General features: G+C 39.0%; 1 protein-coding gene across 5 annotated transcripts in view; it reads right to left on the bottom strand.

Annotated features, from left to right (window-relative positions):
• Nucleotides 1-13891, bottom strand: part of TFAP2D (transcription factor AP-2 delta) — a 51095-nt gene that overhangs the window by 5349 nt on the left and 31855 nt on the right. For all 5 annotated transcript variants that reach the window (XM_035322533.1, XM_035322531.1, XM_035322534.1 and 2 more), the window contains one exon: nt 12253-12366. In XM_035322533.1, the coding sequence (XP_035178424.1) occupies nt 12253-12366 (114 nt within the window). The remainder of the gene's footprint in view (nt 1-12252; nt 12367-13891) is intronic.

The raw sequence follows: 13891 nt of genomic DNA, 5'->3' as shown, positions 1-13891 counted from the left end.
CCCCCCCCCCCCCCCCCCCCCCCCCCCCCCCCCCCCCCCCCCCCCAGAGACCATCTGCACAGAATGTTTACACCCTCCTTTAAAATAAATAAATACTTTAAAACAATAATAATATTGAAGAAAAGGCAAGCTTGAACTTATTGTTTGGAGTTTCTCAGAATTTTGAATGTGAAAACCATTTCATGATTACCTAGATTTAACAATATGTGGCAGATGACAAATAATGAAATCTGGTAAGATTTTTGATGGCTGTAAATGAAATGGAAAAATATTTGAATCTTCATAGTGATACAAATAACTTCCTAAATTAGAGGTATCTCTACTGAATTCCAAGGGTTTCTGCTGATTGCAAGGTCTGCCTTATGTAGGACGCCTTGTGAATTAAACTTTACTTCAGAAGGTCAGTGGAGCAAACCATGGCACAAGTTAGGCTGATAGTCAAGATGAACACTGGAAAATGAGCACCATATATTACAGGGATAATAGTCTATAGGATCAAAGTGGAAAACAGCATATACAAAAGTTGCCTTGCAAAGCAAGTCCTCGGGCTTGTTTTCCATTCATAACTGAACAAGAGTATTAAGGACATGTTCTCCTAACCAGATGGACCTCATTTTACTGCATATAAAAGCAGTGGAAAAAAGAGAGCAATGTGTATTGGGCTTACCTGGCAAGGTTTTGGTAGTAGGGGGATAGAGGGTGCTACAGGTTTGGCCTCTTTGAGAAGAGCCCAGAAACAGTCCCTTGTTATATAAGGGCTAGCTCCAGCCTATACCAGAGAGGAACCCACTGCTGTCCAGAGCTGAGCCAGTGAGCAATGCTGGTTGTGCCTCTGTGAGAGCGGATTTAAGAAAGGACAAAAACAGCAACAACAACAACACCATAAAGCAAGCAAATAAACTAACAAACAAAAAACCTGCTTCACAGCAGCAGCTGGAAGAGAGAACTGAGAAAATGTAGAGAGAAAAAAATCCCTCAGATGCCAAGGTTAGTGCAGAAGGAGGGCAGAAGGTGCTCCAGGCATGGAGGAGGCCCTGTGGCCTGTGGTGAGGCCCCTGGTGGAGCAGGCTGTCCCCCTGCAGCCCAAGGGTCCCACAGCGGAGCAGATCTCCATGCTGCAGCCCATGGAGGAGCCCCCAGTGGAGCAGGTGGATGTGGCCTGGAGGAGGCTGCAGCCCATGGAGAACCCCTGCAGGAGTAGGCCCCAGGCTGGAGCTGCAGCCCGTGTAGCAAAGTCCATGCAGGAGAAGGGGGTCTGGGGGTAGCTGCTGCCTGTGGGGGACCCGTGCTGGAGCAGTTTGCTCCTGACAGATGGACCCTGTGATATGGACCCATATGGGAGCAGTTCTTGATGAGCTACTGCTTGTGGGCAGCCCCCACAGGGTCAGTTTCGGAAGGACGGCATCCTGTGGGAGGGACCCCATGTGGAGCAGGGGCAGAGAGTGACTGTGAAGGAGCGGCAGAGAGCATCAAGGACTGACTGCAGACCCCATTCCCTGTTTCCCTATGCTGCTCAGGGAGAGGGTGGGAGAGGGGCGATGTAGAAGGGGGTGGTTGGGGGGAAGGTGTTTTTAGTTTGCTTTTAGTTTCTCAGTGTTACATAACTAATAGTTATATTAATCGACCTATGCTGAATCTGTTTTGCCTGTGATGATAATCAGTGAGTGATCTCTCTGTTCTTATCTCAACCTTTGAGCCCTTTTTTATTTCATGTGAGTAGGGGGAGTGAGAGAGCAGTGGTGGTAAAGTTTACCTGCCCATCAGGGTGAAAGAACTACAGAGTGTCAGAGCTGATGTCCCCTATTTCCAAAAGATTCTGTTTCAGCTCTGAAGATTTTGGACCTCAGAGATGATTTTCCACATTAGGAAAATTGCCCAGGGAATGTCTCTGAAATATCTAAGACTGTGTCTATAGTGTTTCTGAGCTATAAGGCAAAGATTTAGCCATGGAACAATATTGTACATGGCACTCATAGAAGCTCTTGGATGTTTGCCAATAAATGCTACCAGCAGAGCATATTATAGTCCCCAAATAAAACACTGGATAACCCTGTGACTTTTCAATGAGAAAAAAGTATACCGGCTTCTGCCTCACTGTGGATGAAATGTGGCCTTGCTGCCCATCACTGCCTGGGGAGCCAAATACACCAATGAGACCACAGAGAGATACAAGATGACTGGGTACTTTTGAGGAAGTGTGAGCGTGTCCATGTGACTCACATAGCCTTTGCTGTTGCTGTTCTTGCACAGTTCCTTTAGCTTCTCCTTTAACATAGTCAGTGGTCACATCTCTGCCCTACAACAAGGCACAGAAGTAAATGAGATTCAACCAACTTTCTATCATCTGTAGACGATCATCAGACGATCATCTGTCATCAGTGAAGATGATGATATAGCTGAGAAGTCCCATTGTCCTCCTCAAATGAGAAAGACCAAGAGCTAAGCATTATAAACATGTGGATGACAAAGCAATATTGTGTCCCAGTAATTTGGGAATGAGGAGATGACATTTCCTTGGAATCAGAAAAAATCTTAAGTTCTAGACTGAGAAACAGTCTAGCCTCCATGTTTTTTCATCTCTGATTAATACATATTTACTCTTTCCTCATTAAGCAAAGAACTTACATGTTAATGAAGAAGGTAAAGAAAAGAGGTCGTCAGATCTCCTGACTCCATAAATTGTGATTTTAAAGGAATATAAAATCATAGAATGATAAAATCATCCAGGTTGGAAATGACCTACCACTAAACCATGTCCCATGTCAACACATCTCTTAAATATCTCCAGGGATAGGATTCCACCACTTCCCTGAGGAGTGTGTTCCAATGCTTGATCACCCTCTCTGTGAAGAAGTACCATAAGACTCATAACAAAATCCTTACGATTTCTATATCTTAGCAATTCAGCCTCTGCACACAAAAATGCTCCAATCCTTTCAAAGTGATTTTGGTTATAAGCAGAGCAGGAGGAGATGATAGAATCCCTGCTATGAAAAGATTGAAGATGGAATCCCTGAAAAAAGGAATGAGTGACAAATCCCAGAGGAAGGATCTCTAATACCTTCGGCAAATATAAGGGCAGGTAAAAGAAAGAACAAAAGGAACAAGAAAGAAACAATTTCTTGATTGCTAATACCTCAGCACTAGGAACCAATACGTTCCTTTGCAACTATCTGAATCAAAGGCCAGATTGTGAGAAATCATGGAAATCAGGAAACTCTAGAGGACACTGGAGCTGTTTCACCACATAGTCTCACACCAAGCTTCTTCCAGTCCATGCATCTAAACAGAATGCTGCTATCGCTAATCAAGATGACTGGAATTATGACAGCAGCTGCTCTACCTCCTGATAGGAAAAGAAGTATATGAAATAGAGAACAATATAAAAGGGGCTAAGATATCTGTAAAGGCAACCCACAAGTAAGAATTTGGTCTTGGCTCTTTGTTACAATTTAAAAAATGCTCTTAGTTTCAAAACGTATTTCATTGCTCTCTTTTACCCTTCAGAAAGAAGGATGTTACTTTTTTACTGCTCCAAATGTCTGAGCCTCTGTTTTTTTTTTTTTTTTTTTGCCTGTCGCCTTTTGTGTCACCTTGTCAGTGTGATGCCAGGCACTCACAGGAGGCTGACAGCTCCAGGCTCAGAGACTAACTAAATGACAAAACTCTTGTCTCAAAGAGTTTCATGGTGAGGGTGTTTCATATCAGCTGGATGGCTAGGCAAAACACAGAATAATTTGAGAAGATAATGATTGCTTTTATATTTTAGCTTTAGTATTCTGAGCCTATTTTTGTCTGTTTATATAAGGTTTCTGCTCCAAAAGAAGTGCCACTTGCAAAAAAAAAGTAGTTTTCCCTTTGCTCTTTTGCAGTTGTTGTCTTTTATAGGTGAAATAGATTATCTAGATGTGATTTTGCACCTTGATTAAATGTAACCTTAAAGGACCAAATCCAAATTCTGTAATCAGTAAATATTCATCTTTCTCTATGGGATGGATGACTACAGTAGGATATCTGACCTTTCCATTTAGTTCTTGTAGAAGTTCTTGTAGAAGCAAGTGACCCAAAAGCAGCTGTAAAAGGCATGTTTATATCTAATTTTACAAGTGAAGAAGTAAAGCGAAGAGTCTGACAAATGAGGTGAGGGAGCCTGTACTTATGTAAGCCAAGAAAAATGCACAGCACTCTTTAGTATAATCTCAGAAAATATTCTCTGTATAAGTTGCTTTTTTTTTTTTTTTGTTTGTTTGTTATTTTTTTTTTTTTTTTTTTTTTTTTTTTTTTTTTTTGCTCCCCAACACAGAATTTTTTGGGGAGACTTGCTTTTTTGGGGGGTTGGAGCTCATTTTTGGTGGGATTTGCAGTAACAGCAGTTTTCACCAGGTTTTTAGGAACTAAAAAAGACTTTTGCCAAAAATTCAAAAACTCTGATACCTACTTCTTATTAAAACATTTATTATTATAACATCTTCTAGATAAGGGGAGACCTCTTCTAAGAACGTGCATCTGCTCATACAGTTAGTAGAAATACTTAAATTAATAAAATATACTCTTTCATAAAACCACACTTGCTTTCACTGCAAGATTGAGCAGTGGCAGACAGCAAAGCTGTTCTGAAGAAAATGAAGTTTATGAATGTAAAGACAAGAAGACACATGTCAATGTGACTCTCAGATCCCTGAATGAATCTGTGGGAAGCTCAGATTTTGCAGAGGAATGGAAAAGAGAAGTAGTTACATGCTCTCTACACTCAATATGAGAGAAAGAGGGACTAAAATCAAATCAAATGCACTAATTTACTGTTTTCAGCTTTTAGTCGGGTTGAAAGGTTGTTCTAAATTCTACTCCTTAGACTGAAGGCTGCTTTGATGCTTTATCAACAGACTTAAATATGAAATGAATAAAACAGGATCCTAGATCCAGAATTCTAGCTTTGGTTTAATGCAGAAGCTACCACACTAGATAAACATACTCAAGGGTTTTCATTCGCAATCCAGTCTGAAATGTTCCTCTGCAAAAAAGAAAAACTTTAAAAACAAGGATGGAAAGTGAACATGCAAGCTCAGCCATGCAACTAAGAGATGCTATGGGATATCCAGAGCATTTGTAAGGCTGGTAGATGTGATGCGGGACTCACAAACAAGCCTTGAGCTGTGGGAGTAACAGATGAATGTGACACAGGATGATCTTTTACACCTAAAATGCACCTAGACCTCCACATTCATGAGACAGTTAAATAACTCCAAGGTACTTAGACTGGGGCTAGGGCACAACTTTAGTAATCTATATCTGTGCTAGTAAGGTGAAGAGTGCAAAGGTCCTTCCTCTGCTCATGAGAGATCTAACACAGTCTGGCCTCATCTCCATTATTCAAGTATTTTAATCTGAAAAGTGTTGGCTCTTTCTAAGATTCCAACTGGGAACATCCTCTTGACAGGGATAAGGTAGCCTTGTGCCTCGGAATTGCTTGTAACAGGAAGAGTTGGTCTAGGCCAAGTTCATAAAAACAAAACAAAACAAAAACAACCCCCAAACAAAAAATCAAACATTATAGACTGTGGTGTTCCAGTGTCCAGGACCATACCCACCCAGTTAATAGATAGGTTTTCATATATCTTTGAGGGGGTCTAGATTTTTACATATCTCCATTCCTTCTCTGAAATATGGCAGAACCATTTCCCTTCTTCACAGCAGGGATCTATACGACTGAAAGCTATCAGTTCTTCTTGTCTTTTTCTATGATCTGAGGGTGGTTGGATGCACTAAATGCCTGGGAAGTGCAAAGGTGCCAAAGACAGGTGACACATGAGTTAACTCCAACTCTTTCCCATACTGACATGCTTCTGTACCATCAAGATCTACCTACCTGCACACCATTAAATGAAAAAGGATGCTGTTAGATGATTGTGCTGGTTAACATTAATCCAGATTCATAAGAAGAAACCTGCAATGTCAGAATTCAGCTCTGCTTAGTTAATGGTGGGATTATGGTGTTTGGGGGTTAGCCAAAGTTTCACCATCTCACATCACAACTAACCTGCACCATATGGCCTCTGAGTGCATGTCTCAGAGTTCTCATGCCTCCAGGCAATCTCATCTTCATCTGTTGTAGTTCCTGATTGCCCTGGTCCACCATTTCCAAGCTTTTATAAAGTGAGTTGTTCTCAAAGCCTTGGGACATAGCCTCTTATATACATGTCTTGTATACATCCACCTTTTTGCTTTCTTTAACTATTTCAACCCCTTTCTTTCCTCCCATAAACCTGGATAATTGAGAGCTGTTTCTCAGTTTCAGTGAGTATGTATTAGGCTCTTTTACCTGTTCTAAATCCAAAGACAAGCAATTTACAATGCTAGAGAGATTCATATAACTTTGCTGTCCTGAAGAAAATAAAGATGAAATCTCAGCTTTGCTGACATCTGTGGGATTTGAAAACAGATTAAGTTTCAGGATAAATTAAACCCCAGCTTTTCCTTCTTGCACAGACAGATGTATGCATATACACACAAAACTTTTTGTTGGTTCTGTGGATTTTTTGGAAGAAGAAACTCTGAATAACAAGTAATAGATGTTATTTTAAAAGAAACTAAGGTTTATCTAAATATATTTTCCTTTCTCCCCCCCTTTTTTTTTTTCGCTTTCACTCTCACTACCTCTCTTTCACATTCCCCTGCTCTCTCTTCCCTGATGCTTATTCCATTTTGAAAGCAAAGGGCCAGGATAAGGGGTTACTCTCTCTAAAGTAGAGGGGTAAGGGGTTACTCTCTCTAAAGAAACATTTAGATTATTTTCTAGTACTGATGTGCTGGCTTTGCTCTCTGATCTTATGGACTCATAAATGCACTTACGCATATCAGACTTTAGAGGACAACAAAGAGACACTCATGTACCTGGACAAAAAGCACTTAGTAATGGAGATGGATTTTTCCATGGTTTTCCTGTTTGCCTCATGGCTTAATGCTGATTCTGTCTTTAGTTATGGCTTTCAGGCCTGATGCAACCCACAGAATTATTCCACTCACTCCTCTGCATGCATCATGATGGAATCAAGAGTTGAAGGACAGCATGGATAGCCCTACAGCACATCACCTCTTCTTGAGCCCACAATTTCTATGCTAAGAAATTTGATCTGACTCAACATTTTTCTCGTGAGGTAAGTGACTTATGAACCAGCCCTGACAAAGCTGGAATTTTCTAAGTCTTAGTAAGTTATTTGTAGCACAGATAAGGCAGGTAACTGGGCTATAGTAAGGGCTGGTGTTTCCGTGAATCTACATATATATTATGAATATATATATAATATGTATATTGTTATTATATATTGTATATATTGTATTTATTATTATTATTATGTATTGTATATATTAGCAATATATATGTGCCACTGTGCCAGGGAATGTTCTGGTACAGTGCTAATTATATTTGGCACCAAAAATCAAGGGCTCCTGCTAAAAAGCAGCACAAGTAAATGATACGTGTCTGTGTCTTGACTTTTTATTTACTAATATCAATATAATACCTCTGCAGTAAGGTATTTCAAAATGCACTGAAAAGGAAAAAATCTTGAATAAAACATACATAACACATCCTTGACTCTGGTAGTGTAAAATAATTGCTGGTATGAATGTAAGGATCTGCAGAATTGTTTGTTCATGGTCAAACAATACTGGGAAATTATTCTTCCTGCAGTACTGATTTTTCTGTATTCAGGTCAGATGGGAATCTCGGAGAGCAGCTGCACAAACATGGTCATACGAGGGGTGTAGATGAGCCTATGTTTTCGGTGTATCTGGTAAAGTTGTGCAGAACTCAGCAGTTTTCAGACTCACTGGCAGCTTCTTTGAAGATTTCCCATTCTAAGCTTTGTATGAACTTTCAGTTTGGGGTTTGAGCAAACCCAGCAATTCTGAGCCCTTCATGGGGACTATCCTGTGCTTCAGATAGGACACATATTTAAAGATCTTGATGAATTGGGACTCAGTGGAAAAACTTCACAGAGAAGCGTGAGCTTGAAGATTTAAAACAGAGGAAACTGGAATTTCTGCTTGTATCTGACCTGTGCTAGTCTGTGAATCCTGGTCTTGATTATTAATGTTGAACGAGTAACATTGCAAGCAAGTAGAGAACATTATTCTTCACTTACCAGCTGTAGGGTAATTTATTCCTAAAGAAAACTTCCTTTTACCCTAAGGTAGTAGATGCTGGGTGCTGTAGGTATCAGATTTTATAGCCCTTCAGAAAGTCTTTCATTATCTTATAATTAATTCTAATATAGGATTGTGTGATTCCTCTGAATTTTTCTGGTCATTAAAAAAATCTCTACTGCTTTCTGACATTGTACGGCATAAATATATATATATATGTATAAAATCTCAACTTTTCATATCGTTCCTTTTCAAAACTGTGTAAACACAGTTTACAAAGCAGAATTTCTTAAACTCTTCTTGTTATAGTAAGTCTGTATGAAATTATATGGGATTTCTGCTGGTTTATGTCTAAAATCAAAAATCATATCATATTGAATAATGGCTGAAAAACACACTAAATCCTGCTAAAATATTCACAGAACCTTGACAGAAGTTCTAGTTAGAGCCTGTCTTTGCCAAAAGTAATAGTTTGGCTCCAGCTCAATTTAGAGATTTATACAGCTTTAAGACAGAGAATTTATGGCAAGAAGTCCTGTAGTTCTGGAATACAGATAATTTCACAATTGAAAAAGTATATTATGAAATTTATGATGGCTGCTTGCATCCACTGATTCAGATTTATGCCTTTTCTGCAAAAACAAAACAAAACAAAACAAAACAAAACAAAACAAACAAACAAACAAACAAACAAAAAAACCATGTTTGTAGAGCACCAATAGCTCTTGGGTATTTTGGTCATAAATAACATTAATTTTGTGTGCATAGTCAGGATCAGCCACTTGTTAAGACAGTCCAAGTTTAAACTCCAATTATGGTAGGCTTCATCAGAATATTTGACAGTAAATATTTGACAGTGACTATGGTAAGAATGTCAAATACATCTCTAGCATACATCTGCAATGTTTTTATAGATATAGATGCATCAGAAATTTGTTCATTTTACTGTAACAAATAGAATTATAGAATCATAGGATGTCTTGTGCTGGAAGGGACCTTGAAGGTCATCTCACTCCAACCCCCTCCCATAGGCAGGGTTGAAACAGGGAGAGTCTGTTCTTTTGAAATTCTCACCTTAAATGAGATCTTATGATCACAAATGTGGAGCCCAGTGTATGTTGGGTATTTGAATTCTTAGTGTGTTATATGTTAGGTAAATGCTTCCAACATCTTTTTATGAAACCCTTCTCTACAGATGTATCATGACAAAGAGCTATTTCTGTTTGTGACCAGTAGAAAGCTGTGCTATGCCTCAGAGAGCAGAGGCCATGGTGTTCCTGTTTTACAAGGACTTTCTCTCTGTGTTGGGGTACCATGAATTTCTTTTTCTTCTCTCATCCTCAGCTGATCAGGTGCAAATTTCCTGTGACAGGGGTTGGCTCAATCTGAGGATCATCCCTCAGAGAAAGATAGATGAACCAAGTGACTGGTAAAAAGCAGTCTGTTGAAACCTTGATTCAGAAAATAATTCATTCTCCTGGAAGACATGGTGAGTTAAATTCTCACATCTTCTCTGACATCTGAGACAGACTTATGTGCCTTTTGTGATATTTAATCTCAGGAAGGCAATTAGTGGTAGGAATGGTAGACAACCTAGCTCTGAAGGCTGCCAGATAGAGGAGATGAGAATCATTATTTATATATATATATATATATATATATATATTTTGCCTACACTAAGCTTAGGCATTTACAATATGTGTCTGTGTATGTACTGGTTGGCTGAGCTCCCATTCAGCTACATGTCTGGACTAGACTAATGAGTCAATAGAGTTTAGAGAGAAATTCAAGTCACACTAAAGTAGATGTCTACATTAGGCCTGCATTAAGTATCTACGTTGCAGATTCCACTGGCTGAACAGATGAAATCCCTACAGACTATGGCAGGAGGTTTACCTGGCTGAAATGGAGGCACCTATATGTAGATGAGTAGAGTTACAGGTCTGGGTCAGAACCTGTATCTGACCTCAATTTATGTGCAACAGATGGAAAAGGTATATGGCCTCAGCTCAGCCTCTGGGTCTGGCAGTGCTCACCATTCCCCAAGCACAGATATCAGAGACAGCTGTCTGATTTAAGCCCAGGGAAGAATCTGTGTAGGATCAAGACCTGTACTTTTCTAGGTGCCCATCTTCAGTCCAACACTTATTGCCTACAGCAGGCATAAAAGAAAGCACTGACTTCGTACAGAAGCTTTGTACTCCAACCCACTGAAGTCAAGCAGAGAAAGAAGGATGGGATCTGTACAAATTGACAGCCTTTGTAGCTGAAGCCGTCAGCATTTTACCCTGACTGCTGTTTCTTCTTTAAATACAGGAATCCTTGGGGATTAGCTGCCCTCTATCATGTTTATTTTATGTGCATATAATGGGAAATTAACTATTTTTCTACAAGTCTAGGTTGCCCATTAAAATTATTCTTTGAGCATGATGTATAAATAAGCATGTTTTCCTTGGTTTTAATGTGTATTTAGGTATTTTGGAGTGTGTGTATAAGGGAAAGTATACATAGGTGTATCTGGTATGTGTATGTGTACACATTATTGCATGAGTAATAATATTTCTCACTCTAATAGAAGTGAGATTGTCTGTGTTCATATATGCATAAAGTAAACACCATTCTGTGTAAGAATGAAGAGGAATGCGTGCATTTGTGGACAAGGTATTATCGTTGCCCCCACCCTTGTCTCAACAGATAGACAAGGTGGGGTAGTGGCCATTTTGGATGCCATTCAAAGTCTGAGGGACTATTAGGTACCACACCACCTGGCTGGTAAGTTCTTGATGCTCTGTGAGAATCTTAATAACTAAAAGATGTTGTGACATTGAAGTACAGAAGTTGTCTGCCCATCCAGTGAATGGAGATTTTTTCAGATGGTTGTGCTAAAGAATATGCAATTTCACTTTAAGGCTTTATAGGTTTAAAGAATCTACTTAGTGTTACAATCTGTAAACTACTCATTGGAATAGTTCTTTACATGTTGATTTTCCAAGGTACCAACTAACAGCTACAAAAAAGAAAAAAAAATCTGTAGACTCAGCTAGTAATGTATTCCCTTCTGTTGTCCAAGCAAAGGTAGAAGAACCTCTAAGATGTTTCATCACACTTATCTTTGATAAATATCTTAGATAACCCCATTATTTCAGAACAACCTTCTGGAAGTTCCCATCTCTTGAATGTATGTAACCTACAACTGAAAGTGAAAATGTGAAGTTGCGCAATACCTGGGCTGATAAATCTTGCAGATCCTAAGACATCTGTGCATTTTTATTCATTACTTGGATAAAATTCCAATGAAGCGTGGAACTGGTCTTTGTGTACAGTAGGTCCTCAACTTCATAACAGCTTCTTAGGCTGTCTACATAAGTAAATTAAGTATTGCTAAAGAATGGGCACAAGAACTGAGTCTAAATACCTTAGTAAATTTTAGCAGTCTCTGGCACAGTTTTGGTCTGAATTTGCATCCTATCAGATCATTCCAAGGTATTGTTCAGGAATTAGTGTAGCAAGACCATTCCCAGCAGGCAGTATGCTTTGAGGCCATTCTGGTTCAGTCTGCTTTGTAGGCTAAAGTGTATATATGTACATATACACTTTATGTAAAAGCATGCTCCTGGTGGGGTACTGTCAAATGGTCTTAGTAGCACAGAGGAAGTGCTGGAGCTATTTAGTTAATTGGTAAGGATGCAGCCTAACTGCATTAACTCTATTAATTGTTATAGTGATTCATTTATATTGCCAAGGTGGCTCAAAACTTGAGTTTCCACACTTCTGGACAATTTACATTCTCTCTTGATTGGCTTGTGATTTGGCTCATATCTAAAGCAAGGCAGATAAGAAGATTTGGCTAGCAGATATAGAAAATGATTGACTCAAACTCAGACTGTCATCCATTCAGCAGGGTGAATGCAACTAGCGTGAGCCTCTTTGCTAGGTAAGCATAAGCTTTTAACAGGCACAGACAACAAAGAGAATATAGACATTATTGTAGTCTATGTTTAGACATATAGACATCATAAGTAAGGGAACAAATACCATTACATAATCATTTGTAGTATTTACGAAAGTTATGAATTTCAGGTAAATGCTGTTCTTTCAAAATCATACCTGAAATGTGTTAAATGTCTCTGGATGTCGAGGTCTAGTATTGGAGTCGGTCTGGAGGATCCAAGGGGTGATCTGTCTTGACTCAGAAGATCTTGGAATTCTTTACATATTTGTCTAAAAGGAAAGTGGATATTCTTAAAAGTGATAGGGGTAATCCTTCCTTTAATGCTGATCCCCATAATCCTGGGTGATTTCATTCATAACAAATATTTGTCAGAGGCAGTGTTAAAGGAATTAAAGACAAATGAATCCTCCCTTGCCTTCCTGCCCCAAATTCTCAGAGCAGACAGCATATAGAATCTCTTGAAGAAGAGTAATTCCCCTCTGAAACCATGTTAATATTGAGAAATTCCATCAATGCAAATTTTCACTAGGTAGGACCTAAGATTACAGTTTTGGCATCTTGCAATGAGAGCTCAGGGTCTGTTTTGCCTGATCTCTCGTCAATTTAAGGTCCTTTGGAAAGGATGGATGGTCTTCTGTTCCTTCTCACTTTTATTTTCAGGATGCGTCAGTACTGGAGATACTTTTATATAGGACCTAACAGTAAGAGAAACCTAAAAATAAGGTATTTTAATTCTTGTGATATAGTTGTATTGCACTAGTTCACAAATCACTCTAGGAAAGTGCTACTACTACATTATAAATCAATCAATCAAACAAACAAACAAACAATCAAACAAAACCAGCTCCACTTGATGCATGCTCTCTGAAGAATGCTATCTGGAACTTGCATGGATTGCCATAACACTTTCAATTGGTTTATGACACAGTCAATTAAAGCAGCAACAACAACAAAAGGTCAGATATCCAGATGCATGTCTCGGTACTTCTCCAAATTGGCATATCATTCTCCACCAAATGTATCAGAAATACAGGCACTTAATGTGGGGTCAGGAGGGGTATGATGCCATCCAAATGATCAGGACACTCACATGATTTACCTAATACTAGCCTGATACTCAATTGTATTGGCCTAGTAATGGCCTCAGTGACTACATGTCAAATAGTAAACTATATGGTACCAGGGTTTCTTCTTACATCCTCTGACCAATTATCATTATCTGGTAAAGTCTGTATGTATATGCTCTCCTAACTCCCCAGCAATATGGCTGCATCCAAACTGATTCCTGAAAATAGATGTTGGTGTGGACTACCTCCCACAATGTGTACAGAAGACATTTGGGAGTGTTCAAGGAACCAGTTTAATATTTTAATAACTGTTTTAATAACCTTCACAGTTTGTGCATAGCTTACTTTGTTATTATAGATGAAATAACTGTGTGTGGGCCCAGTTTTAGCACTAAAGAGGGTCTTTGATTTCTGCTAGCATACTTTTACTTTGCACATCTGATCTTAGAAAGAGTTCAAGTTCTTCATCATGACATGGTAACACTTGTCCTTTGGGACAGGGATATAATAAAAATCAAGTGGTTAAACTCAGCATTTTGGTATTTAGGTCTCTTCATTACCCAGTTACAAGTAAGAAAACTCCACCAATCTGTTTGTACTTTTCAATATATCACTGTTCAACAAGATTTGGATATAGACTTTGGATAGCACAGATCCATCTTAATAGGAAAGGGATGAAGAAAACTATTTCCTTCTGTGACACTGAACTTCATCCACGGTTGATTTC

The sequence above is a fragment of the Oxyura jamaicensis genome, chromosome 3 (assembly GCF_011077185.1).
Source record: "Oxyura jamaicensis isolate SHBP4307 breed ruddy duck chromosome 3, BPBGC_Ojam_1.0, whole genome shotgun sequence".
NCBI lineage: Eukaryota > Metazoa > Chordata > Aves > Anseriformes > Anatidae > Oxyura > Oxyura jamaicensis.
Note: the sequence above shows the minus strand (reverse complement) of the source record. Positions and strands in the feature narration are given on the sequence as shown.